The sequence below is a fragment of the Camelus bactrianus genome, chromosome 35 (assembly GCF_048773025.1).
Source record: "Camelus bactrianus isolate YW-2024 breed Bactrian camel chromosome 35, ASM4877302v1, whole genome shotgun sequence".
In the NCBI taxonomy this organism is placed as follows: Eukaryota; Metazoa; Chordata; class Mammalia; order Artiodactyla; family Camelidae; genus Camelus; species Camelus bactrianus.
In genome coordinates this window covers 28,495,592-28,523,485 of record NC_133573.1, presented here as the reverse complement: position 1 = coordinate 28,523,485, position 27,894 = coordinate 28,495,592, and the positions used below count along the sequence as shown (strand labels likewise).

The 27,894-nt window shown below is 49.2% G+C and overlaps 2 protein-coding genes across 12 annotated transcripts in view; one reads left to right on the top strand and one right to left on the bottom strand.

Annotated features, from left to right (window-relative positions):
- FBH1 (F-box DNA helicase 1) overlaps positions 1 to 27,894 on the top strand; it is an 86,695-nt gene that overhangs the window by 37,064 nt on the left and 21,737 nt on the right. For 2 of the 6 annotated variants that reach the window (XR_012504187.1, XR_012504188.1), the window contains exons 22-23: positions 290 to 462; positions 19,368 to 19,436. The gene's annotated coding sequence lies outside the window, so the exon portion shown is untranslated. Of the gene's footprint in view, positions 1 to 289; positions 7,550 to 19,367; positions 19,437 to 22,741; positions 25,581 to 27,894 lie in introns of those variants that run through there. The other 4 variants (XR_012504186.1, XR_012504190.1, XR_012504191.1 and 1 more) reach the window with 4 other exon arrangements.
- Positions 6,901 to 27,894, bottom strand: part of IL15RA (interleukin 15 receptor subunit alpha) — a 36,014-nt gene continuing 15,020 nt past the window's right edge. For 2 of the 6 annotated variants that reach the window (XM_010961887.3, XM_074358174.1), the window contains exons 2-7: positions 20,219 to 20,413; positions 18,389 to 18,481; positions 16,053 to 16,247; positions 15,423 to 15,455; positions 8,159 to 8,234; positions 6,901 to 7,038 (exon numbers count right to left, since the gene is read on the bottom strand). In XM_010961887.3, coding sequence (XP_010960189.1) covers positions 6,942 to 7,038; positions 8,159 to 8,234; positions 15,423 to 15,455; positions 16,053 to 16,247; positions 18,389 to 18,481; positions 20,219 to 20,413 — 689 coding nt within the window. In that variant the 3' untranslated portion in view covers positions 6,901 to 6,941. Of the gene's footprint in view, positions 7,039 to 8,158; positions 8,235 to 10,811; positions 11,148 to 14,337; positions 14,618 to 15,422; positions 15,456 to 16,052; positions 16,248 to 16,557; positions 18,249 to 18,388; positions 18,482 to 20,218; positions 20,414 to 27,894 lie in introns of those variants that run through there. The other 4 variants (XM_074358173.1, XM_074358171.1, XM_074358172.1 and 1 more) reach the window with 4 other exon arrangements.

The window sequence follows — 27,894 nt, the reverse complement described above, 5'->3', positions numbered from 1 at the left end:
ACAGGGAGGCCACGTAAAACATAAAAAGCCAAGTACCCAGGGACACTACTGGCCAGACTTCCGTGTCCCCACAGGTGGAACTGAAGATAGGACGTACCTGAGAGGGAGGCGCAGCGGCGCCTGCGGCGGCGGGGGGGGGGGGGGTCCGTGGAGAAAGGAGGGTGGTAGCTGGGTCATGCCGGGGGTGCCGGTGGACGTTGTAATAAAGCTATTCTTATAGAAACCAGTGGAAACACTCAGGTCGCGTCGACGTACAAGGAGCTGGTATTTTTACATTTCTGCCGTGCAGCGCTTCAGGGATGCAGATGGCAGGTGGGGGAGCTGGCCCGGCCGTGCCCAGAGCTCGCCGCATCTAGTTCGCGCCTGGCCCGCGGAGTGGAGAGCAGACCTCGTGGCTTGAGCCGCTGCAGCCTCCCCTAACCCCTCCTCCGTCAGGCCTCTAGTGGACATAGCGGGCGGCCGGTGAGTAAAGCGAGGTGCTGGGGCGGGGAGCGCCGAGTTAACGGCTGCACCTGGCGGAGGACAGCGGTGAACGCGTTGCCGGAAAGGGACGGGCTGGGGCATCCACTCCACCACCACGCCTGGCCTTCCTTACTTGGTGCTTTTGGATAACTGAACAAAACAGCGAGTGAAGGGAAATGATGTGGATGTGGACCCGGCACAGTGTCCAGGGTCGTTGGAAAGAGGGGTTTGGGGGATGAGTGGTGATAGGGAGTGGGGATGTTGGTTTATGGACGCATTTACTGGAAACCTCGTTTTACCAACCAGAGAGGAGGCAGCTTATTTACCGGAGACATCACGGCTCACTGGGCCTTCACGGAGCACCTGCTGTGGGGCAGGGGCCCTGGGAGTGGGCGTCTGGAATGGGAAGTGGTCCTGGCTTACGGAGGTGGCGGTGAGCAGTGTGATTGCAGAGAGGGGCCCGCGGCGCACCTGGGGCGGGAGGGGTGTCCTGCCAGAGCAGGTGGGGCTGGGGCCGAGCTTAGTAACAGGGCGGTGGTTAGCTGGCTCTTCAGGAAGGAACGAGGGAAAGAAGGTTCCTGGAAGAAAGGGGAACGTGAAGGGAAAAAAGTGTGTGTGGTAACAGTACTGTCAGAGCAAACGTCAGCGCTGGTATTTTGGTACCTATTTAAAAAAAAAAACCAGAATCTAGGAGTTGACAATGGTATTTAATTTTTAAGTGTTAAGAATTTCTTAAAAAAAATTATTAAAACCAAATAGTTGGTTGTTTCAAATAGAAAAATAATTTTTAAATAAACAGTAAAAATAGAAATTATATTTATTTATTTAAGTCTCTTAAGGAACTCAGTAGTTTATGAAGATAGAAATTCCTATATAAAATTTAGTTTTGTTAAATATACTTACAAAGTTAATTGTATTTTATTTATGTATTTTTATTAAATTTTTCTTAATTGAAATATAGTTGTTTTACAATGCTAGTTTCAGGTGTACAAGATAATGATTTAACATTTTTATAGATGGTACTCCATTTGAAATTATTACAAACTAGTGGCTATAATTTCCCTGTGCTGGCTGATACGTTCTTGTTTGTTTTATATGTAGTAGTTCACATCTCTTAATCTCATGTCCATATGTATGAAGTTAAGTATCTATTATGATTTAATATAAGTAATTAGATGGAAAAAATAAAAGCGTTATTGAAAAATATAAACTAAATACTAGATGAAAATGAAAATCTTTTAGCTCTTTTTAAAAGTATAGTTTTTAAGACATGAGGCTTCCATGGTTTCATTTAGTTGTGAACATGTTTTTGTGTAAGACTTCTGTAGAAGTTTGGTTTTTTTGGTTGGTTTTGATTTTATACCACATAAATTGGGAGAAAAATAAGGGAAATAATTATAAGCTAGTTCCTGATATTTTTCTTTGGTTCATTAGTTTTTTAATAATCCCTTTATTTGATAACTTGGAGATCTTTTTTTATTTTTCTAAGAATTCGAAGACCACTGATAGCAAGTTCTAGTTTTTTGTTTCAGAGAAAGGATTTCTGATTTGTCTCCATCTTCTTTGATTTTTTCTTGTATATAGAGATTTTGATGCAGTTACCCATATAAAAACAAATTCTGTTATGTCATGTTCCATTCGTCTAGATGATATTTGAAATACAATAAAAACTATTCTTGGAATAGAAGCATTCAGATACCATAGTGCATTGTGGACTATGCATTAGTTTGTCCTTCCACATAATTATTCTGAAGACATATTTCAGACTTTAGATTAAAAAAAAATAGGTGATAGTATTAGACCAACCTAAAATACTGATCAGGGGGTGTTTTAAAATACCACAGAATCTCAGCAGCTGAAATTGCCATCAGTAAAGGTCTGACACTGCAGGAAATACCTGGGTAGATGAGAAATGCGTGTGGCTGGAGGGTGTATACAGTAGGAGCAGGCGAGTGAGGGGCCAGGCAGTAAAGGACCCTGGACACACGGGAGTTCAGATGGTTTCCTGAAAAACTACGAGGAATGAGTGAAAAATTTTAAGACATCAGATTTTCTATTCAGGAAGAACATTCCAGTTGTAGGTGGGAGGGTGCTTTAAGAAGGTCAGATAAATTAAGAGGCCCAGAGTCGTCGTTGCAGCAAGAAATGACAGCTGATGGGCTGGACCAGGACAGCTGGAGTGGGTCTGGCGAGGAGGGGGTGGGTGCTGGAGGGGTGGGGCTCACAGTGCGGCCCCCAGGGGAGCGGCGTGAGCCTCGCCCAGGAACTTGATGCACATGCACATTCTCGGCCCTCGCCCCACATCTGCTGGACCAGAAGCCGTGAGGTTGAGGCCCGGCAGTCGGTGTTGGACACGCCCTGTGAGAGGTTCTGATGCGCACCAAGTCTGGGCAACGTCTGCCCTCGGGATCAAGAGGTAGAGTCAGCAGGATGCAGGCAGTGCTTCGATGGGGGCAGTGAGTCAGTGATAGGAATCCCAGCGGAACCTCCGGTTTCCTGGCTCGTTTGCAGGGAGGTGAGGGTGCCCTTCAATGGGGGCTGCTGCTGAGGGCAGGGGAGGGTCCGTGGGGGTAGTCTCTGGGCCTCTGGGAGACTGAGCCTCCAGCTTTCCCCTGTATCTTCATCCCAGTACTGGGGCCTCATCCGTATCCAGTCAGTGCTTTACCTTCCAGCTTTCAGATTTCCTAAACCTGGTGCTGCTGTTAAATCCAGCTAATGTGACTCAACACGTTTAAGACCCAGACTCATAAGTGGGGTTTCCGGCTCTCTGGCCTTGCATCTCTAAGGGATGCGACTCAGCATGGCTATGAAGTCTCTCGGTTCCAGTCTCCGGTGGCTCAAGTTGAGACTTCAGGGATTTGGGCTCGTTGTTCTCTACCTGAATTGTTCAGGGCTGTTAGTGGTAGCCGCCCATCTGCGGCCTTGGGTGTCTCTCCCCGTAGTATTTGAGGCGGGCAGAGGTGCTGTCTCTCGGGGCCGGGCCTACGGGGCAGCCATTCAGGCCACCTCTGAGGAGCGAATTCCCTGCCACTAGAGTCCCACCTCAGACCGTGAGCAGAACCTAGCGCTGTTTGCTACCGTCTCCGAGGCAGAGAACCAGCCGAAGCTGTATTTTATTTCCCTACTTCTCTGTAATTGGCAGTACCCACTCCTAGTACCAAATTATTGGTTGGGACCTTTGAATAACAAGTAATGAAAATGGAATTTGTAATAAGGAAAAAGAAAATTTGCTGGAGAAATGTGGGGGGCTCAGAGAATCACAGGAAGATGAAGGTTTAGGTCTGGAAACTGGGTAGGAACCAAAGCAGTGTGGAGAACTCAGAAACGGGCAGCTTGACAGCCGTGTGATGCCGGAATCGTTGCCGGTGCGGCTCCGTGGTCCCGTCGTGTTCATCCAGTCCGTACTCAGTGCGTCCAATGGGCCTCGCGGGGGTCAGGGGTCACCCCTACCCTGGGGAGGGGCGGGGAGAGGGGATATCAGCCTCTGCGTTGGTGGGTGGTGAGGCTCACCAACACAATGGCGGGTCCCCAAAACTGGAGAAGAGGGAGTGTTATATCCTGGATACCTGAAAACAGCAAAAGTAGAATGGGTGGACGGGAGAAAAGTGTGAACCAGAATTCCTGCATAAATGTAGCACCGTATATTTAGAAATTCTGGGCAAACAGTCACACATTGAAGTCCTGATATGTCCCCGGCCGTGCGAGGTGGTGGAGATGCTGTGGTTTGAATCTGACTGGTCTTGCCTTCAAGGACACAGGCTGATGGGGAAACAAGCAAGTAAACTCAGAATTCTCAGCTGCGTTCTTGAAATTCTGAGGCCAGAAAGGAAGAAAGCAGAGTGAGCAATTAGAAACACGGAGAAACTCTTCAGTGTGCCTTTTTGGTCCCTGGTCTCTTACTTCCTAATGTCTAGAGGAGGGCTTCAGAAGAGGAGAGAACAAGTCTTACTTATTGGTCAAGGAAAATCAAGTGAAGATAAAAAAGATGAAGGCCACTTGGCGTTCCTCGTGACGAATGTGGAGGGAGAAATGTGAATTATGTCGCTCTGTAGCTAGCTCACAGTGTCATCCGGGCCAGGGACTTCACAGCTGTGGAACTCACAAATCCTGCTGAGTGCTGTGTACTTTCCTGCTGAGAAACAGAAATACAAAGACGGACCCTTCTCAGCACCTGGCAGATGCAGACCCCGGGCATTCTCTGCACTCATTCATCCAACATTCCTTGGCATTTATGGAGTACCGAGATTGAAAGATGAATGCCACTCCCCTGGTGGCCCTGGGAAGGACTGTGGTGGACAGTCTCCAAAGATGGTTTCCCTTGGTTCCTTGCCTCCTTTTTTGTCATTCCTCCCTCTCCTTGAGGCTGGGTGGCCTGGTGGCTTGCTTTGACCAATACAGTGCAACAGATGTGCCCATAAAATGTGCCAGTTCCTGGCCTGGTGGTGTCTTTTTTCGGTCATTTGTAAGTGGTCTGGCTGCCATGCTGTGAGGAAGCTCAGGCTAGCCACGTGGACAGTTCCTGCAGAGGAGCACTGGGGCCCCAGGCGCTGAGTGACGCCGCCTTAGGCCGCCGAGCCCAGCCTAGCCCCGCCCCTGGCTGAGTGTAGCCGGGTGAGTGGTCCCAGCTGGTCACACGTAGAGCAGGACCGCCTGGCTAAGCCCACCGCCCCTGGAGACGGGAACCAGTGAGGTCTGGAGCTGCAGTGGGAGGTGGTTTCTGTTAGGCAGCAGCAGGTAACCAGAGGAAGCAGCGTCCTACCAGGTCAGCCCGCAGGGCCCTTCCCAGGCCGCTGGGTCGAGGCTTTCAGGCAGGATAGAGGAGAGTGGTGGTTTTGCAGAACTCTAGCAGGCAGCCTGTGATGGGGTGGGGCAGGCGGGGAGGGGTGAGGAGGGGGGTCCTGAGATCCCTGCGCGGTCCGTCTGCCCTGCCAGCCTAGTTTGTTGCGGCTGCCCATGCCCTCCCCCCCACCTCCTGGCCCCACTATGTCCTCCCGTGCCAGACCTTCTGGACATCAGTCACTCTGTAAAAATGGGGGCAGATGTGGGACTTGAGGCAGCGCTTGGAACTGTCGAAGAAGGATGGGGAGATGGATGCAGAGAGAAGCGGCCGAGGGCCCCCAGACACCCCCTCCTCTGTAGCTTTGCCGGGGAACCTGTCTCAGGAAATGCTGCCGTCCTCTGCTTGGGAATATTTTAGTGTACTGATCGATCTAGCACCTGCCAGTCACCTTCAGGGCACTGTGTCAGGCTCCGAGAAGTCAGTGAAATCCAATGAGCTCATTCACGTAGAAACACAGTGCTTACTTCCAAGACATCCATCACTACCTGATGGATGAATTCTGGGGCCATGGTATGTTTTGGCATCGTAGGGGCTACTTAAACATTTCCCTAGCAGGAGGGTGTAGCTCAAGTGGTAGAGTGCGTGCTTAGCACGCACGAGGTCCTGGGTTCAGCCCCCAGGACCTCCATTTAAAACAAAACAGAACAAAACAAAACAAAGCATTGCCCTAGAAGTACTACACCACCTGGTAAGAGAATTCACTTTACTCCTTTAGTCTTTAAAAAAAAAAAATCCTATTGATTGATTTATCCACCCCTACCCTACTTCTCTTGGTCCTTTTGGACCTGAACTCCACCCCACCCTACTTGACTTCATGTCTGGATCTCATTTTTGTGGACTAATTTACCCAGCTTATTTCTTGGTGGTACATTTCTCTTCAGTGATTCTTTCTGTGCATTTTTTTTTGTATTGAAAATAGACATTTTATTTTGTTTATACAAGGCACAATTTCAAAACACAAATCCTATCATACGTAGATATAAAAGCCAAGGATATAAATATAAATGCATAGACACAGAAAGTGTCACCAAGTTCAGGTTTCTTCTTTCTGCATCCTTCAGTCAGGAGGATTCACTTGGGCACAGAACCTGTCTGCTCCCTTCAGTGCGTGTGGAGCACCCAGCTGGAGAGAGAGTTTTTAGGAGCTGAAATACTGGTGTCATCCTTGTAAACATCTCCAAGCCAGGAGGAGTGTCATAATTCACTTAGAGCCTCAGGTCTGTTTCTTTTCTTTGTGAACTGCAGGTCAGGATGAGGGGAGGGAGGGAGAGTCCAGCAGATAATCCGTCCTGAGTAAATGTCCTAATGCAATAGAAGCCCTGATGGAAGCCCTGAGGCCGCCTTCACTCTCTCCCGGGAGAACGCCGACCGCTGGGACCTGGGGAACCGAGCCCCACGCCCGGGGCTGGACAGGATCAGGCAGGACAGACGTCATTCCTAAGCCCAGAGACGTAGTTGTGGGGGTGGTGCCTGGGCTGGGCTGGGCTGTCGCTAAGTGATGCCAGGACACCCTGGCAGGCTCTTCCCCGGGGCCAGCTTCCCGAGTCTGCTCTCGGTCCTCTTCGGCTGGAGCAGAACCAGGCCTTCACTGTGGCCTCTGCTGGCCTCGGTGTCCCCTGGAACCTCCTCGGCTGTGTGGTCAGTGTTCTGTGCCCTCCCCTCTCGTGTTGGTTCCCCCGGCCATTGGCACGACCTCTGTGCTTTCCATTTCAACACCCGGTATCTGGTTAATTTGCCTGCAAAGCAAATAATTCACAGGATTTGAAAAGAGGAGAGACTGTGTCCGAAGACAGTTCCTTTTGGACACTCAGGTTGAGAACGCTGAGATGGCCTACCTCACAGGCAGTATTTAAATCTTATTTTGTCATTTTAACCCCCTCGGTCCCCAGGATTTACTGATGCTGGTGGAACAACTTGCCAGTCCTCTGTAAAGAACTGTGGTTCAGATGGCGGGAGGCACCAGGAACCCGGCTAAGCCAGGCCTGATTGTTCACCAAAAACACTTTTCTAAAAGCCAGTTTGTTGAATGACACATCCAGCTAATAACCCATTCGCAAATTACCAGTTTACGGCAAGAATCAACTCACCAAATGATCAGGTAGTCACACTTACCAGGTTTACCAATTTTTTTTTTTAGGAGTTGACAATTCCTTTCCAGCCACTGCTGGAAAAATTGATTAAAAAAGTCTTTTATTCACGTGTAATTGATTTACATCAGTTCTTATTAAAGATATATTTATGAATATTTCCATAATATAGTCAGTGAATATTGTTTTCCTCTTATGAGCATATTTATTGGCCATATATATCAAATTTACAAATTCTTTTTAAGAATATATTTTCGATGTATTACTCCTAAAAGATGGTGTGTGCTTTTTTTTAGTATACTCAGGAAACTATAATGACTGTATGCATTAAGACTGTAGCTCCAAATACAACGTTTTATGTGGAAATTACTTATAATGGTATTCTGAAAATCCTTTTAAAAGTTACATTCTATTTGCCAGCATTTAGCATTTTGAGGGGGATTGTTTTGACACATTTTTGAGTAAACTATCAACCTTATTTTGTTGATTTCTGAACTGTGAGGTTTTTGGCATTTCTTCCTGGTTGGGATGGCACGAACAGCTTTTTGAAGATTTGTGTGAATTTTTCGATGACTGTCATTTTGGCTTTACAGTAGCATTTCACGGGATGTTCATCTTGTCACATTAGGCTCGAAGGATCGTATAATCTTTATGTTGAGATAATTTGATCTTCCTTTGAGAGGGCAGCTCGGGTCATTAGGATGCAGCCCTGTTCTCCTGGAGGGGAGGGGAGGAGGCATCTTGTCCAGGGCGACTCTGTGCCACTTACCTGGACCTTCTGTAACACACCAGGAGCAACCCCACACACACAGCGCCCAGCACGGCCACGAGTACGGAGACGGCCGCTGTGAAAAGAGCAGAACGGAGCTGGCGTCACTCACAGAGTCCTGGCCGTGGGTTCATTTCTGAGACTCAGGGTGTTGCAGGGTTGACCCTCCTGCCCGGAGATCCGAACGCCCTCCAGCCCGCACTGTTACCAGTGGTGCCCCAGGTCGCATGGCTCGGTCCCGTCTGCATCTGGGCAGAAAGGACATTCCTCTCCTGCCAAGGCCACCCCCTCAGACGGTCCCCATTCACGTTATCCCCATCCTTGTCTTCCCCAATGGAGCGACTGGGTGACGGGGCAGGGACAGGGTGAGTCTGGAGGGGAGAGTAAGGGCCTCAGGGATCAGAAGCTGGGGGTAGGCGCGACGGGGCGGAGGCCTGCACCACAGCGGGAGGAGCATCTGCGTCTAAGTCCAAAGTCAGGGGACAGGGCAGGGGTCCTCCTCACTGGTCCCCCTTTTCTCCCCCTTCACAGAATCCTGATTTAGAAACAGCGGGCAGTGCTGTTTTCCTTCCAATGTCATCTTTACTATTTTTTTATTTGCAACTTATGGCGGAGGAAGAGTGATGAGGAGAGGACGTATTATAAGAAAGGTGTCACAGCTTAGAAGAGAAAGCACATGTTTTGACTGAGTTGGAAGGACCTGCAGGGGTGGTGAGAGGAAGGGGCTTGAGGGGGGCAGGCCCCAGCCACCAGGCCTTTGAGATTGTTAGGCAGGGAGGGGTCTCCAGGTGGGTGCGAGAGGGAGGAGCCCCAGGGCAGGGAGAGCATCCCTATTTCATTTATGTTTTAGATTTTTTTTATCTTTTATTGACACGCAGTTGGTTTACAGTGTTAGTTTCCTTTTTTCTTAATTTTTAGTTTTTTTTTTAAATTGAAATACAGTCAGTTACAATGTGGCAGTTTCTGGTGTACAAGCACAGGGTCCAGTCATGCATATACAGACATTCATTTTTGTATTCTTTTCCATTAAAGGTTATTATAAGATATTGGAATATAGTTCTCTGTGTTATACAGAAGAAACTTGTTTTTTAAATTTATTTTTATGTATAGTGGCTAACGTTTGCAAATCTCAAACTCCCAGATTTATCCCTTTTCCCAGTAACCATAAGATTGTTTACTATGCCATGTCTTAGCTATTGTATATAGTGCTGCTGTGAACACTGGGGTGCATGTGTCTTTTTGAATTAGAGTTCCCTCTGGATATATGCCCAGGAGCGGGATGGCTGGATCATATGGTGAGTCTATGTTTAGTCTTTTGAGGACTCTCCATACTGTTTTCCATAATGATTGCACCAAGCTACATTCCCACCAGCAGTGTAGGAGGGTCCCCTTTTCTCCTCACCCTCTCAATGTTATTGTCAGGTGTATAGCAAAGCTATTCTGTTATACATATACATATATACACATATTTTTTTTCAGATTCTTTCCCATTACAGGTTATTATAAGAAATTGAATACAGTTCCCTGTGCTACACGTGAGGTCCTTGTTTATTTATTTTATATATAGTAACGTGTATCTGTTAACTCCAAAGACCATAACAATTTTTAAAACACTTGCATCAATCATAAGCTCCAAGCAGATTTGGCCAGTTTGCCTTAATATTGTGAAATCCCCCTGCAAAAATCACCTACACGCTCCACGTGCCAGGTGACAGCCCTGAACATCCGGGGACCCAGGAGTCTCACTGTGGACCAGGAGGTGCATTCGTCTCCCGGACCCGTACAGCCAGCACATCACCCTGTGCACAAGGATGCATCTTCCACGACTTGGCCTTCAAACACAACTCCACTGCAGAACAGCTAAATGTAAGGATGAGGGGAAACCCCTGGGTTCTCTGCAGGGGAAGAGGGGAAATGGGTATAGTTTTTCTCAAGCGCAATTGGCGGCGTGTTACAAAAGCATCAGGGAAGACCACTGCCTCTGAGTCTAGTTCCACCTTAGGAATTCGTCCTAAGGAAATGGGAAAACATACACACCAGAGTATTCACTGAAGTATTACTTAAAATAATTTTTAAAATGTTAATCTAAGTCTCTTATCCATAGAAACTTAGTTAAATAAAGTGTGGCACGCCCATACAGTGGCATATTCAGCTTTTAAAACTATGAAGTGAATCTATGTTTGTTAACATGCAAAGATGTTTACAGTAGCTTAAGTGAAAAAGCTGGCTGAGAAACACGAATCAAAAATAATTTCCAGTGAGCCGTGTGTGTGTCCCTAGGCACAGAAAAGTGGTGACAAATATGCACCAAAGTATTAAGGAATCATTTGGTACTGGAGATAAACTCATTTTCTTTTTTAAAAAGTTTGGTCCACCCCCACCCCCCCAGCCGCCTGGTATTTTTGCAATGACCTTGTAATCAGAAGAGACACTAAAGTTACAAAAACAAAACCACCTGCACCTAAGTAAATAAAAATGAGCATAGAAAAGTCATTCCGAAATAAGTAATGGGGGGCGGGGGAGGGTGTAGCTCAGTGGTGAAGCACGTGCTCAGCACGCATGAGGTCCTGGGTTCAATCCCCTGTACCTCCATTAAGAACAAACAAACCTAAGTACCACCTCCCCCCCAAAAAGTAACAGAAAACATGAGAAATCAGGGAAAGAGGTTTTGAGTTTTAAGACTTAACATTAATCATTATTATAAAAGCTGCATTTTAAGGCAGAGATGTTGCACCCCGTGGTAACCTGTCTCTTCACAGTGACTAGGCGGCGTGGCGTGCATTTACCGTCCACGCGGGGATTTACTGGAAGAGGCAAGCTGATGTAGTTCCACTTTCACAAGGCTGCTTCCTGTTTCTCCTTAGTGAGAATAAACTCAAGCAGGAGGGCTCCTGAGCCCGTGGTTCCGCAAAGCGATTTGAATTCAGCCACTTGAGCTCAGACCGCTGGCCTCTTCCTCAGTCATGTCCAGGCTAATTCAGTAAAGAACCTGAAACCAGAATCACCAAAACAATGGATTCATATATCAACTGCCGAGTTCTCCACCCTTTTGTGCTTTCCAGGGGGTGCATGGATTGAAGAAAAAGGAAGAGAGAGGATATGGTGAGACAGGAGGAAGGAGGGAGGAGAATCAGCCTCTGGAAGAGGGAGGAGAAGAGGTGGGTTATTGAACACAAAGCCAGAAAGGTCAGGAGCTCCCTCCTGCCTTGACTTCCACCTACAGTGATGCAGGGTCTACGATGGAGAAGGTGGCAGAGACAGCCAGTGGCCACTGTTCAACGTGGGCGATGCGAGGGCCCTCTGTAACAGTGAAGTATCACCTCACACCGGTCAGAATGGCCATCATCAAAAAGTGTACAAATAACAAAAGCTGGAAAGCGTGGGGAGAAAAGGGAACCTTCCTACGCTGTTGGTGGGAATGTAGATTGGTGTGGCTACCATGGAAAACAGCATGGCAGTTCCTCAAAACACAAAAAATGGAACTACCATGGGATCCAGCAATTCCATTCCTGGGCATATATCCAGAAAAGATGAAAATACTAATTTGAAAAGATACATGCACCCCAATGTTCATAGCAGCATTATTTACAACAGCCAAGACATGGAAGCAACCTAAGTGTCCACGGACAGATGACTAGATAAAGAAGATGTGGTATATGTATCTGTATACACACAATGGAATATTACTCAGCCATTAAAAAGAATAAATAACCACTTGTAGCAACATGGATGGACCTAGAGAATATTACATTTAGCAAAACAAATCAGACAGAAAAAGACACTGTATGATATTACTTATATGAGGAATCTAAAAAATAATGCAAGTGAATGTACATGAAAAACAGATACAGAAAAGAAATTTGTGGTTACCAAAGGAGAGAGGGAGGACAAATTAAGAGTAGGGATTGACAGATAGAAACGACTATACATAAAATAGAGAAGCCTCAGGGATATCCTGTATAGCCCAGGGAATTATAACCGCTATTTTGTAATAGTGTGTAATGGAGTGAAATCTGCAAGAGTACTGAATCACTGTGCTGTGCACCTGAAGCTAACACCATACTGTAAATCAGCTGTACTTGGTGACGTTACAGGGGACCGTCTCTCCTCAGCGGTACCTGCCAGCTGGGTCAGTCAGGGAGCCGTGGCTGTGACGTGCCTGTGCCGGCATCCGCTGAAGACAGCTGAAGTCAGGGCGTCAGCTTCTTATTCCGGAGCAGTGGTTTCTTTTCTGTTGCTCTACTGAGCACACAGTAAGTGCTGGGTTCAGAGCAGGCACTCAATAGACACTTAATTGGTGGAATTAAACCATTAACATTCCATAAGCTGAAACACATGTACAGTGTTGTTTGCTTTTTGATGAGAAATCTGCATGGGTTGCAGGGTGGGGCCGTGTGTGGCGCAGGGCAGGAGCTCTGTTTATACTGCCTGACCGGGTGAGCGAGCCAGCAGAGAGCCGGCTCCTGGGAGAGGCTGAGCAGGTGGACTGCAGCCAGGGCATCTCAGATGTGAGAAAACAAGAGAGATGATACGGTCTGAAAGGCAGACTCTGCACTCCTGGTGCCCCGAATGAACGTGGCAGCGTAAACACCGTCGTGGGTGACATTCTGACCTTTTATTTCACAACCAGGAGTCTTCTAGAATAGCCTCGGCGAGGATCAGAGACAGGAACGGGAATAACTGAGTGTAGTGGGTGATGGAAAGGACTGCCGAGTGAGCCCACCTGCAGCTAAGACAGTGGAACGTGGACGTCTCCCCACACGTGTACCGAAGTGTTAAAGCCCTCACACTGAGATGAGTACCTGCTCGCTCATTTAATAATTATGGGAGCATCTCCTGTTTACCATCTTGTACTAAAAAAGCCGCTTAAGGGCATGATAATCCTTCACACAGCTTTTTTTTAAAATCATATCAGTAATATCAACGGGCTGATAAAAACATCAAGTTAATATCTGCTGAGTGACTGCTTAAGGTAAGGCATTTTATGTATCTTCTCACGAACACGGTCCGCTGATGGCTTATTCACGCAGGTACAGCAACCCCCCCCCCCGACGCCCCAGGAACCACTTGTACCCGACACTCTGGGGGTTCATGGCTGGGGTTGTGTATGACATGCTCTGAAGAAACTACCCATCGTTAAGTGTTTCTGGAAGACGGGCACGATTTTAATTTTAGCTTCCATCCTCTCAGCCGATGAAACGTAACACCTACTGAGAGAGCTTTCGTTTTCATGTCTCCTGGCAGTGACTTGGCCTGTCTTAGAGTCAGTCGTTAACATGTTGGTATTAAACAGTCTGAAAGAAGGAAATCTTACTCATACAACATAAAAGATTTAAAGGTTTTTTTTTTTTTTAATCTCTATTTTCACAGTTCCTTGCACAGAGCTGTTTGTCTGTTGGAGGTGTTCAGTTAATGTTATGTGACATTTCAGAATTGGGGAGAGAGTTTCTGATGTTTGAATCTAGTGAAAGTCATGAACTGGAAAAAAATACAGGTTAGAGCCTTTAATAAAATGGTTATTTGAAAATCCATGAAGGGGTGGGAAGGGACAGACTGGGAGTTTCGAGATTTGTAGATACTGACAGGTATATATAGAATAGATAAACAAGTTTATACTGTAGAGCACAGGGAAATATATACAAGATCTTGTAGTAGCTCATGGTGAAAAAGAGTATGAGAATGAATGTGTGTGTGTTCATGTATGACCGAAGGGTTGTGCTGCACACCAGAAATTGACACAACATTGTACACTGACCGTAACTCAAATTAAAAAAAAGATCCACAAAGGAAAAAAAAGGCCCTCACATTTTGTGTGTAGGATTTTTTTCCTACAGATATCCTTGCACATATGCAAAATGTTACATGGTTTTCCCAATTAATCATTGTAAAATAGCTCAAGAATGTAAGCCATCAGGGGGAGGGTATAGCTTAAGTGGTAGAGCACATGCTTAGCATGCTTGAGGTCCTGGGTTCAATCCCCAGTACCTCCTCTAAAATAAATAAATAGACCTAATTACTTCCTCTCCTCCACCCAAAATAAAGTAAAAAATAAATAAATAAATAAAAAGAATGTAAGCCATCACATGTCCCAGTAGGGGGTTGGCTAAATAAATTATGGCAAATCCAAACAATAGAATATTTTGTACCTGTTAAGATTAATTGGTATGTGACACAAGAAGAAAACTTAGGTTGGCTGCTTTATTTACTGGCCATCTCTTAAATGATAAACATTTTTTTGTTTCAGTGTCCTTGGCATTAAGTGCCAGCTTTTCCATGAAAATACTCTCCAGAGAGCCTTTTAAAGATATCTTGGTGTTGCAAGTACGTTTTGATCATTTTTCAAAACCACTCCCATCAACTGACTGCAGAAATAACCAGAGCCACTTGGTTCTTTCCCAGATGACACTTGGTGCAGACAGAATAGAACACAAAAGCTTGAATCATTCTCTCGCAGGAAAGCTTGTGAACAGAAAATAGAAATCATTTTCCCCATGTGAAATAATAGTGTTTTTCGGGCTTATGGAAAACATGTCAGACAAAAAGCTTTAGATTCTTTCTTCCTACATGCATCTCTCCCTGCTTTCCCGTCTTTCTTTTCGCTCTCCTTTTCCCTCCCCTCTCGTCCCCTCCCCTTTTTCTTTAATTCTTGCAAACACTTTTCCATCTTCCTCCTTACATTTACTTGCTTGCTCTCCTGGCCGTGATGCTGGGTGCATCTTCTGTAAAAAGCAGCCCCTAACGCTGAGGAGTGAGCACGTTGCTGTTGAGGGCATGGTGCTAACTCCCTGTGAAGGGTGCACGCAGCTCGTGGAAGAACTGCATCATTTAGTGAGAGCAGCAGTCCCTTGGGGTTTTCTTTTGGGGGTGGGGGTTGGAAATTAGGTTTATTTGTTTTGATTTTATTTGATTTTTAATGGAGGGACTGGGGATGGAACCCAGGACCTCGCGCGTGCCGAGCACGTGCTCTACCACTGAGCTACTCCCTCCCCCCACCTTGTGGTCTTCTGACGGCAGGGTAGCCCTGCTTAGCAGAACTGAATAGCTGGACGTGAGAATCGACCGACGTTAATAGAACTAGGCATGCTGGGATTGCAGAATCAGGGGGCTTGTGTAATGTACCATCTAAGCATAGACACTTTTGAGAGTGAACAGGGAAGCTGCTGGTGACCATGTTGGGACAGCAGGCGTAAACCAGGACTGTCCAGCACCCTGGCACGAGGTCCCCTGACCATAAGCACCACCAGGACAAAGGCAGATCACTTACCAGTCACAGCTCTGGCCCTGTATTGAACTGCACCTGCGGAGAGGAGATTGCAGCTTAGTTACTGCCGCGATCCTAAAGGTACTAGTTTCTCACTAAGCAGGAGAAATCCCGTGCAGCGTGGCTCTCATCTTAAAAGACTCGAGAGATTCACGGCTGGCGAAACCAAACTCGCTTTGGCACAGAACAGGGTGATTCGCTTAGATGCTGGGCCATGCTTAAGAATCAGATACGCTCTTACAGAAGACGTGATTACCGAGTGCTCCCCCGCCTCCACGCATCGTGACCCCAGATCATGGAAAGCTTCCTCCGTCCTCCCATATCAAGAGGAGGCAGCTGTTACTCAGGTTTTAGGCAAAGGTTCTGCCGTGCAGGCGGGTTAAGACGCTGAGCCTTGTCCCGTCTCCGAGACAGGCTTTTTCTTCCAGCAAAGCGGAGCCGGGGCGGAGCACAGAGAGCAGAGGCCAGAGCAAGGAGGCTGTGGCAGAGAGCAGGGGGCAGAGGGCTGCTCGCTCCGTCGACCTGACTCTGGGTTGGAGGGTGCGACGCTCTGCTCGCCCCAGACCTGCATCCGCGTCTCGGAAGCGGCACGGGAGGCTGACCGCTCCTCAAGCGGGCAAAGCCAGCACTAACCGGGCGGGTCCTGCGAGACGGAGGGGGTGTGTTCCAGGGCCTTGGCTGTTGTCTGAGGTGGGACTTGGGAGGGCTCAGGTCTGACTACCCCTGTGGTTCCTGCAGTAGGACGTTTGGGTGGCGTCAGCCTGGAGCCTGGTTCAGTAGCAGGCCCGCTGGCCCCTGGGGCATCTGACTTGGAAGGAAAAGTTGGCTCTGCAGGGAAGTGCAAGACATGGACAAGGAGAATGTTTAGGACAGTGTCTTTTTCTCGGCTCTGGGACAGAGTGGCCTTCACGCTTGCTCTAGTGGGCCCGCCCTGGCCAGCCCGCCCCGGCCAGCCCTCCCCTGGGGGGGAGCTGCTTCGCGGATCTCCGGGAAAATCCCGTAAGTGGGTAACATCTTCATCCACCTGGAACGGCCGCGGGGCTTGGGGGAACGCTGGGGGGTTTAGTTAGTTATCATGGGCCCATAAGCTAACGATCCCAAAGGTCTGAGTAGAAGCAGGCCCTAGAGAAGTGCTTACCAGTGAGGCTCGTAGGAGACCAAGAGACCCATCTCAAACAGACGAGTGGAACTGTGCTTGCAGACTCTACGCCATGGGACGCCAACTTTAGTTTGCTTTCTATGTGTTTGCACAGAACTTTTGAAATGAGGGGATCCTGAGATTCGGCCAGTCTGACCTCTGGAGAGCGGATCTGGGTGACCCGCTCATCTCGGGAGGGTGGTCCGCGTGCCTTGTGTTCAGGTCCTTTTCTTCCCTGACCCCAGCTGGCCAGCGGCTGCCCCAAACCGTCAGTTATGGCGGCACAGCTGTGCTGCTCTCCTTCCATGGAAACGGGGTCTTCCCCTATGACCACACGGCTCTTGGGAGCCCAGCCGTGCAGCCAAGGGTGAGCTCGCGTGGCCGTGATCCCCGCGTCCTGGGCTGTCCCACCACGTGTTTGGGGCCGCTTTCCCACGCTCTCCCAGCCACTGTGCTGGAGGGGCCCTCATGCCCTTTGACCCTTGGTCAGCACCTCGTGTGCCCCCCGCAGCGTGTGTCCATCCAGTGCCCATGGCCGCGGCACCTGCCTCAGAGGTCATGCACCTCTGAGATTTCCCCGGGCATCTTTGTTGGACCAAGTGTTTGGGGCATGAAGCCAAGGCTGGGGAAGGCCTCCTGAACTGGGCGTGACTCGTATCAAAGGGTTCTGGAATCACCCCAATCTTACACTTGGCCGGTACCCCAACCCCTTCCTCCTGTCTGTCATCAGCTAAGTGGGAGGAAAGCTTTCTCTGGCCTCTCCATCCATCTTCCAGCCGTGCTCCTCACCTCGGCTGTGCACCAGTCCCTGGGGGCACTTCTAGGCCCCTACTTCCCAGATACTCCCCAGACCACCCAGAGCTCCATGGAGGCCTCAGCGTGTGTCCATGTTTAAGGACCTGCTCGCTAGCCGTTCTGTCAACCAGAGCAAGATGCCTGTGCCCAGAAGGGAGGGAGACGGGGGCCAGGGAGAGCCTCACACTGCGCAGTGGGCCACAGGGTCCAGTCGGGGTATCGGAGGATACAGGACACGTTGTCCCAGGATATTTAGCATCCAAGATCTCGGGTTTTCTTAACATGGGGACAGTGCTGAGGAAATTGGGGTAGAGTTTACCTAAGACTTGGTGGGGATGCAAGAATGTGGCAGCTCCATGCCAGCGCCTCCTAAAGCATCCAGGGTGGGGGTTCTCGGGAGACGGCTCCGCACCAGTCCCTCCCGTTTCTGTGCATCGCGCCAGCAGAGGCGCTGATGGCCCTTTCCCGGCACTGTCTTTCCAAGGATGCTTAGGTGGCCTTGGAAGGTGGAGACAGCCCCTCCCTCTGGAACACAGAGCCACATGTTCCGTCCTCCTCTCCAGCGACCTATGTCCGGGCGTCTGTTTAGGCCTGTTTAAGGGATGTGGGGGCGAGGGAATTGATGACGTGTGTCGGTGGCCCTGCTGTGCTGGGTGAGAGAGTATCTGACCCAGGACGGTCACAATTCCTGCCAGCGCCCATGGGACCCGGGAAGGCTGATGTGCAAGGCTGGCAGAACCCCAGACCCCCTCCGGTCCCAGGGCCGTGTGTCTACGACAGTGTGATCTGACCTACCAGGAGTGGATTTTAGGCCATCATCAATTATGCACACGTGGAACCTGGCAATCAAGCAACTTTGGTTTAAACGGGAAAGTGAAGACGAGTATCAATTCTTAGGCTTGACGTGAACCCAAGGTGTGTGCTGTTCTATAAGTCTGCAGTGGGACTCCGGCAGTGGTCCACGAATCTGAGGGCTCTGTGGGGTCCTGATGGTAGCAGGGAATCGGAGTCCGGAAGAAGTTTCCGACATTCCTACCTTTTCCAGAAGAGATGTGGCTCTCTGGCCCTGGGGTCACCCCTGCCGGCGTTGTCATGGGGGGTGGCCTTTGGTGAGTCAGGGAGGGGTCTCCTAGAGAGAGGATAAGGACATGGCATTTACCATCCTGAGGGTGGAACCCAGGGTGGCTCAGAACTGGATGTAAATTAAAAAGTAAATACATAAATTTAAAACGGACACATCTGGCTAGGTCAGAAGCATAAGAAATAGGTAACGATCTGGGTCTGCAGCTCCCATGCAAATGCAAACCGACTGCAATCTATTTTTTCCCCTAGCCTTTCAAAAAGATTGCACAAGTTAAGTGTCTGATGCCTTTTTATTTTTGGCTGGAATGATAACAGTGATAAAAATAAATGATCACTCAACAGATTTTTTTTGTCACAAGAGTTTGGGAAAAATAACAGAGAATTGTTAGTGGTGAAAGGTGGGGGCTCTTGGGGATGAAACCGGAAGGTTCCTCCAGCCTCCGGGTTCTAAAAGTCTCTGATTCCAGGCCCCGCCCACTTCTCTCCTCTCCCCTCCCCCAGCCCGCCCAGTTCTGTTCGGAGCCTGCAACTCTTCTCCGTCTCAATTCATTTACTCAAGGGAATTGGAACTGTGAATACTCCGTCACTCTCCCTATGGCAGAAAGCCCTTCTTTTTGCTCCTGGATTACAGATCCCAGTGGGTCCCCTGGCTGGAGAGTTAGACACCTGTGTTCTCACCGCAGGGTTACGGCTCTTCCCCGTCCTCACCCAGCTCATCCCCTTAGTGCAGGAGATGCCCTGGGGTGGGGAGCAGGCACCTCGGCTGCCAGCAGGAGGCTTCCTTCTTGCCTGGCTGCAGGCTGGTCGTGCAGGGGAAGGGGAGGGGCCCAGGGTGATCTAGACGCTAAAGATTCAATGAGAGTCTGGCTTTTCACGGAGCTCCACGGCGGTGAGTTTGCTGTTGAATAACCCCTTCTGTCTGCTTCCCCCAGAGAGGAGCTGAGAATTTTCCCAAATGTTACTTGAGAAAACATCGCGGCTGGACATGCACCACGTATACAGTAAGTGTTTGTTAAATCATAATTCTCTTGTTAGACCCTGGGCTAACCTTTTCTTTTCTAGAATAAGGGGCTTCGTATTCCCGAAAATAGCTCTCTCAGCTCCCACTCCAAGATTGCTCCCCTTCTCGCGTGGTTATCCGGTTGCGGATGGTTAAGAACCAAAACTGGAGACCTTCCCTCACCCTTGGTCTAGAGCACTGGCTGGGCCCCAGACGTGGTGACTGGGCTAAGTGATTCTGTGCTCCGTGTGTCTCCTCCATTGCCTGGGTGGGTACCCACAAGGAGGGGTGGCAGGCTGCCTCCCAGGGAGGAATTGGGAAAGCTCTCTGGGAAGCACGCAGACCATGAGCACACGCCTTTGTCTGTAGCTGAATTCTTGCTGCCATGATCTTAAAGCATGGATGGTAGTAACAGTTAATATTTACCAGATTTCGCTAAATCCTCCTACAACCCAGAATGTTGACATCGGTCCATTTTCTAGATCGGGAACCAAGAGTTCCAAGACATTAAAGCCCTCGCCCTCGGTCTCACTGACGGTTAAGTGGCAGAGCCAGGATCTGAACTCAGAATTGTGACCCCCCCCCCCACCTCCCCGCCAGCTGCCCACCACCCAGGCCCAGGTATTATCGCCTCCTGGAGGTGTGTTTTGGAGGCCCATTGGTTTATTTGGCCTCAGACCTCAACCCAGACCTCTAGCTCACTCAGCTGCCCACACTGCAGGGCTGCTCTCTGCCAGGCCTTGGCAAAGGGTGTGGAGGAACAGGGTAGGGACGGCTACTTACTGATGCACTTGAGATTGGGAGTGGTCCAGTGGGTGATGTTCATGGTCTTGTTAAACACGCACTCAGTCAGGCTGGACGTCCCGGCTTTGCGCTTGAAACCCGAGTTACAAACATACCGCTCCCTGGAGTTCAGGTTGTAACTCTTGACCCGGATGTTGGCGTGTTCAACAGATGTGGGAGTAGGGCACGTGATTCCTGCGAGTTAGCGGGGAGAGGCAAGCAGGTCTTAGCTCGCTCTGAGGGGATACTTCGGTGGTAGTGAGTGGGTAGCCAGAGTCTGGCTTATCCTAGGGAGGGCCTTCGGATCGCCCCAGACTCCAAGCGTGTGGACGATGTTGAGTAAGGGTGCCCATCGTCTAGAAGCTGTCCAGGACCTTGCCTTAAGTGCCAGCCATTCGGCGTAGCTGGAGACCAGACCCCCTCTCCCTCACCACCACTCCCATCAGTCTCCAACCTCAGTATCTTTCAAAGATCTCTCTCTGTCTCTCTCTCTCTCTCCTCCCCACCTCTCTTCCCTGAACAGCAGCAATAACCTTCAGATTGCTACCCCTGCAAGTCTTTGCTCCATGTGCATGAGGCAGCCCGCATCATCTTTAGAAATGCGTATTTGATGACCTCACTTTTTCCTAAGCTGCTGGCTGCTCTTAGAATAACAACTGAAATCCTTAAGAAGCCTTCGAGGCTCTGCTGCCTCTCTTCCCCTCCGGCCACACGGCCTTTGGTCCCCTCCATGCCTCTCACCAAGCCGCCCTGCCCTCCCCCCACCCCACTCTTGGCTGGCCATCTCCTGCCCTCCTTCCCAGCTTAGTTCTATGTCACTTCCTCAGGAAAGCCTTCCCTCACCCCCACCGTCAGCCAGGTCCCATAGTTCTGTCTTTCCCTCTACTGTTGCTTTCACGATTGCATTTAAGACGCCGAGGTGAGGTACTGAATGTGTGTCTCACCCCCTGCACTGAGCTATAGTGGGTACCTGGCAGGTGCTCAAGAAATACTTGTTCAAGGAATGAACAGATGAACGGTCTTCCTAGGCTTAAGTCTGACCTCTCATGTAAGCGAGTTCATGTCTCCTTGTGTAACCGGCTCATCTGATGATCCTCACTTATTGGCTCTATTTTTGTGACAGCCGGAACTGGACTCAGCCTCCAACAAACACTTCAGCTAAAATCCTGGCAGGGGGCGCTCTAGCTCAGTTCTGTGTGAACGGCGAATTTCACAAATTAGTATCTGAGGAGTTTGGGCCTGAGAAGAAAAGGAGGGCCTGAGATGCTGGGCATTTCCGTTTGGAGGATGCCACGTTTGTTACTGGCTGTTTGTTGCTGTTAATTATTGCTGCCATTTCTGCACCCCTGGGGAAATTCCTTTCCTGTGTAAAAGCATGTAACATAAATGTTAAAGACAACTTGAATTTGGTGAGTTGAGGAGTACCATCCCCCTACGTGTTGTAACAACAACAAAATTTGCAAAAAAGAAAAATTAGCTTTTTTTCTTCCACTGAGCAAAAATTAAATTACTATTAGTTACTCTGTACCTAATGTAAAATGTCATGGATCCTAGGAAAAAATCTATTCATAAAGCCTTGATAATATTAAAATAATATCATCTTTGGCACCAATTTTGTAGATCGGGGTTCTATAAAGAACCCCCAAGGGGTCCTTAGTTCTTAAGAGGTGAGGACCCAGCCACAGCTCCTAAGACGGGGTCCTGTCCAAGGCCAGAAAGAATCTACTGTAGTTTAAATTAAAGAGCTAGATTTTTCTTTTTCACTTGAAACAGTTCTGTGATTTTTACACCTGTTTCCTCATCAATTCAGTACATTCTTAGGTTGTCTGGTGTGCGGAGGAAATGGGCAAGAGCAGGTTTCCGAGGCCAAGCCTGGCGTGGGGCAGCGGAACCGGCCGAGAGCGGGCCGGGCCGGAGGGAAGGTCCCGCGGAGGGAGATGCCTCAGCAGTGCTTCCCCTCGTCCTGGCGGGGAGGGACGCGCTGAGAGGGTGCTGCCCCCGCCTCACGGTTACTGAGTCTGTGTCTGTGCCCAGTGTCTCACCGGCCAAGTGCTTGGTTTCCAAGTCAGATGTAAAGCAGGGAACTCTGTGGACTGCCCACAGCCGCCTGGGGAGCTGGCTTTGGGGCTCCAGGTGGGGAAGCGTGAAGGAGTCTCCGCTGAGCTGCGGGGACAGCAAGAAAGCTGGGACTCGGGCAAGCGAAGTGAGGGAAGTAATCTTTCTGCCAAGGAGGGCAGTCTGAGGAGGGGCCCAACACAGGGGCCGTCGGCGTCACACCCTGGAGGAGGAAGGGCCCCTGATGGCCTCTGTGCCAGAGGGTGAGCCAACGAGGGCCCAGGGGCCAAATCCAGCCCGCCATCCACTTTAGTCACAAGTTCTGTTGGCAAACGGCCTTATGCACTCACATATGCGTTGCCGGCAGCTGTTTTCACACTGCAACGGTGGGGCTGTTTTCACACTGCAACGGTGGGGCTGCGTTACTGCAGCAGGCACCCAGATTATTTACTCTCTGGCCCGTAACAGGAACAGCTTGCCCTGCGCTACGGAGCCTTCAAACAAACCATTGCCCGGTTGCTAAGACCAGTTGCCCAGTGAGTCAGCACAGAACTGGTGCCGCCCTCGAGGCAACTGATGTTGACAAAAGTAACACGGCCAGCGTGAAAAAGCAAGCACCTTTCCATGGGCGAAACTCAACGAAAGTCAGAAGACAAATGACAAAAAGGGGGGGAAAATGCATCTCCTATCCTGTAGGGCTAGCTTCTCTCGCAGTAGGAGCTCCTGAAAATCCATTCAGAGACTGCCAGTCCTATGGAGAAACAGGAAGAAGACATAAACAGGCAGTTCACAGAAAAGGAAGCGGCAAGCGGCTCCTACATATATAGAAAGATTCTCAGCCTCACTCACAGCGAAGGCAATGTAAAGTCGAAATGCACAGCCGCACTTTCGGCCCCCCAGTTGGAAGGGGGCCCGAAGTTGGTTCGTACACTGTTACTTCCACGTTGCTCGGGCAGCCCGTGGTGAGAGCACGTGTGCAGTTAAGTACCGTGCTTTTTGGCCCTGCAGTTCTGCTCCTGGGGGTCCGTCCCAGGGCTGTGTGCGTGCTCCCGCGGGATGCGGTCACAACACTTACTTGCACACCTTTGAGCCCAGCAATCCCAGTTCTAAGGCCTTGCCTTACAGGACGCACTGGCGTCTTTACAAAGCGAGTGTGTACAAAGTCCCCTGTTACAGCAGCCAGCATCTGGAAGTCACCTCGTGGGGCCCCAGTGGAGACTGAGTGAATCACAGTGTGCGCCACAGCACCACCGCACCACGGTGTGCCGCCCAGCTCTTCGCAGGCGGAGGATGACTTTGCTGCCCTGACGTGGAGAGATCTCCCAGAGAGCACCGTCAGGCTCCGAAGAACAGGAACAGAACCCTCTGAGTTACATGCTGCCCTCAGTGAAAGGAGCAGCCATACCTGTATCCAATTTTTTTTTGGTCTGTACGTAAAAATCTCTGAAAGGATACACGAGAAACTGTTAGAATATGCTGGAGGCGAGGCAGCTGAGAGATAAGATTGATGTCGTTTCACCTTTTTGAACTTTTCATGGTGCAAATGTTTTTACTTGTTAAAAATGCTTTTGAAGTTTTTTATAATGCTCTGTTCTTCAGCTGGTGTGTACACTGGTGTTTATTATTACATATATAAAATCAAAATACCTAATAACCAGTGCCCCTCAGACACTGACAGATCAGGATACCTGCTGGTATTAATCAGGACCCGACGGGGTGACCACTGGCCACCAGTAAGGACTGGCAGACACCAGCCATGTGTATATGTTATATACTGTTTTAAATATGCAAAATGCTTCATAATTTAAAAATGGAGGAGGGGACTTTAAAGTACCCCACCACGGGCAGTCAGGAACCTTGGCTGACCACGGGGCAAGAGAGGGCTACACCACACCCAGGGTGGGTGTTTACTGCTTTTATTGTAATACGTAACGTTTCCTGCAAAATGAATGTGAGAAATGTTGGAGATCCTAGAATTAGGAGTTTTTTTCCTTTCTCTGGGCAACTGAGGGCAGCTTAGGGTCAAACTGAAGCTGAGAAGACTTGTTAAGGCCATGGGGGGAGGTTCTGGACATCCTTTGGGGACACAAGACACAAGTCACTCCCAGCAGACTGTGGATGTGACAAAATGCACATGGAGAGAAAAAGATACATTTTATCAGAAGAATGTTCCCAAAAGAAGGTAAGAGCCGGAGCTAGAACAATGAACGTTTTCTTACAAAAATCCCTCCCTCCTTCTCATTGGACGTTGAAGGATTTGAGCAAGACTCAGACCCTAAGAGTTTCTTTGGTGTGAAACTTGATGGCTAAAGCCCATGGCCTGGGGTTTGCCCGGCCCTCCACCTTCATTTCATTCCCGTGGCACCTCTCCATAGATAGATGCTCAGTGGATCTGCTGGTCAGCCCCCTGGCTGGTCCAGTGGCTGTTAGATGACACCTGATAGATTTTAAAAACTACAGCGTAGCACCGTGCTGTCCATTATCACTCCCCCCCGATGGTGACAATGTCCTCTTTTCACCTACGTGACTTCTGTGTGGATTCAAACACTGTCACTTCCCTTACAATGAGCTCATAAGTTAATCATTATTTTACCATACGCGTTTTCTATAAACTTGCTTTCCTGCTCATTTCTATGAACAAAGTTAACAGAAGAGAGAAAAAAATCTCGCTGTTTTAGACTGATTTCCTTGTATCTTCCTCTCTCGCTCCCACCTGGCCTTTGGGTTGTACCTCGTTCACCTGAATCCCTTCCCAATTTTATTCGCTGTGTAGTCCTCAAGTTCAGCTTTATCCACTGATTCGAATTTCAAATGATGTTCTGACTGTACAGACCTTTCCTTGGTCACCTTTTTTTTTTGCCCCCCAGTCTTCACTGTTTTTTTTTTCTCCCTCCCAGTCTTCACTGTTTTTTTTTTTTTTCTGTGTTGTTCTTGGATTTGAGATTTTTGTTAGCAAATTGTTCTATATTTTCTAAGTCTGGAAAGACTCTCTTCTTTTTAAGGATAGTCGTTCTCAGCTTTGCATGTCGGTGGCACAGTCTGAAATAAGACATTTGCTCTCTGTCACTCGAGGGGATTTAAAAAGTTGAGGCAATGGCGGCCGTGTTCACAAGAGTTATAAAGAATCATTGCCACAGCGCCAGGGCATCCGTGCCTGGGTGCGACTCATCTGTTCATCCTTCAGGGCTGGCAGCTACGTGGGTGGGACAGCTTATTGTGTATATAAGTGCCTAAGTTTATTGCATGTGCAATATTTCAAAGTTCTCACGGCTTCAATAAACACGCAGTCGTCTTTGTGGTGGCTTGACTTAATTCGTCTTAACCTGACCTTCATAGCCGGTCGTACCCCTCCCAGAAATCCCTCTGCCCACAATGTTGTTGTCAATGTGAATTTTACACACTGATAAGGAGAGTGTTCTCGGGACATGGGCTGGGCACTCAGTTGAGAACCTGTGTTTTAAAGGGAAAAGCACCCTGGGCCAGATGCTGAGTGAGTGAGCAGTGACTGCTCAGAGTGTCGGTAGCTTTTCCTCCCAAGCCCACCTCTGCTGTGAACTCCTAGGGCAAAGGTCTGAAGTCACTGTCATCTCCCCTTTTCTTCTTAATACCTTCAGGGAACCAGTCGTCCTTGATGAGTAAAACTTAACCCAGGTTTCTTGCTGTTGGAGGAAGGAGTTGCAACTATGGAAAAGGGGAGAGGGAGGCTAGCCCCTGTGGTTTTGGAAGAGAAATGGGATTGGAGGTGTCAGTGTGTAATCACAGTGTGTGTGTGTGCGCACACATGCGTGTACATGTACGTGTGTACGTGGGTCTGTGTGTCTATGTGAGTGTGTCCCTGTGCATGTCTCTCTGTGTGTGTGTGTGTGTGTGTGTGCACTAGCTCTGTCCTCTGAAAGTGCCTGGAAGCAACAACATATTAGCAGTGAACACACTCAGCACCCAGACCTTGGTCTCCCCTAAAAGAAACTTCAGCTCCTCAGAGAAGGGGCTGATTCCAGGGCTCCGACAGGCAAAGCCCAAGACGCGCCTAGACTACCTGGCTGTACCAGGAAGGAGGGTCGTGCTTAAAGAATAAGGGTGACATGTCAAGGATGGGGCGGCCAGGTTGAACCGGCTCTCGCTGGCCGAATCTGGGACAAGTTGAGTGTCAAAACAAAGATAATAACAGATTGTGAAACAAAATAAAACAAAACTCCCTAAGTCTGTACTCATGCAAATAAATAAAGGACTAATAACTAAGTCGGGGAGAGGAAAAAGCCCTCCTTACAGTGTAACGCGCTAACTAACGGGTATACGAAGGATGATGGAGTAAGAAGTGAAACGATGGACGCGAAGCGAGTGGGTCCACGTTTGACGAGGAACAGGATATCGACACGGTGTGGTGGATCTGCCCCACGTCAGGGCAGCCAAGTTGGACGCACACGCCCTTGACTCCCTTCCCCGCACGGTGCCCAGTTAGGCCGCCACACGGGAAACGTTTTATGTGCCCCCTGGAGGGAAGGAAGGAGCGCCCCTGTTCCCATGCACTCGGGAGGCAGTGCTGTTGGAGCTGACGCGCGGTCACTTGTCTGCTGGCTCACTGGGGCGGCGAGCAGGTCCTCGGGCCCTGTGACCCTTTTCTGCAGCGTCTCCCACCTTTGGGCCAGGCGTGTATCTAGCTCCGTGAGGAGGAGTACCAGCTTCTCCTGCCGGACACACCCCTCATGGAAGCCAGAGTCTCGAAGGTGATGATGAAGGACCGACATGGGTTCCCACTCAGCCTCACAGCTTCCGGGGGTTCCCGCCACTTTATGTCCATCTTCTCATCTGGACTGTGGCCCCGGGGCTCCGGCACCAGACACGAAAAGAACACCTCACTTAGAGGGGAACCGACCCCCACAGCTGCATAAGCCAGTTCTGCTCCTCTGAGAGTCTTAGGACCTCCATCCTGACTGGTACACATGGTCTCAAAGCATCTCCCCACAATGAGTTACCACTTGCAGTCGGGGAAACGGTAACTTTGCATTGGAGAAAGCTGGCAAACGCTCCCCTCACCACGCGTTCGGAAGCAGCATCACCCACGCTGGGACAAACCGCTGTCCTGTGCCTCCTGATCCAGTTCACTGAGAGCACACGGGATCACATCTGGGGGCCCCGCCCCAAAGTCCACGCCTGGATCTAAGCACGAGGAAGCCCCAGGTGCACCTCACCTGAGGGGCAGTCTCAAAAACTGGTGGCCTGAATTCACAATCACGGAAGGTCAGGAAAGGCAGAGGGAATGAATGCTCCCGACTGTAGGCGGCTAAAGAGACGTGACAACTCAGCTTAGATCTGGAATGACGAAGAAAACAGCTAAAAAGGACATCAAGGGACAATGGAAAGAAATCTGAGTATAGACTGAGTATTAGAGAGTAACATTATGTCAAGGTTAAGTTTCCTGATTTTGACAACCATGCCATGGTTATGTGAGAGTGCTGTATTTTAGGGAGCTATGGAAGAGAAGGTGTTCTTAGGAAATACATACCGAAATATTTAGACATCGAAAAGCAGGATGACGGCAACTGAGTTTCAAATTTAGGAGAAAATGCATGTGTATAATCAATGTGTGTATATTTATTTATTCTTAAGTGGTAATTTTTTTC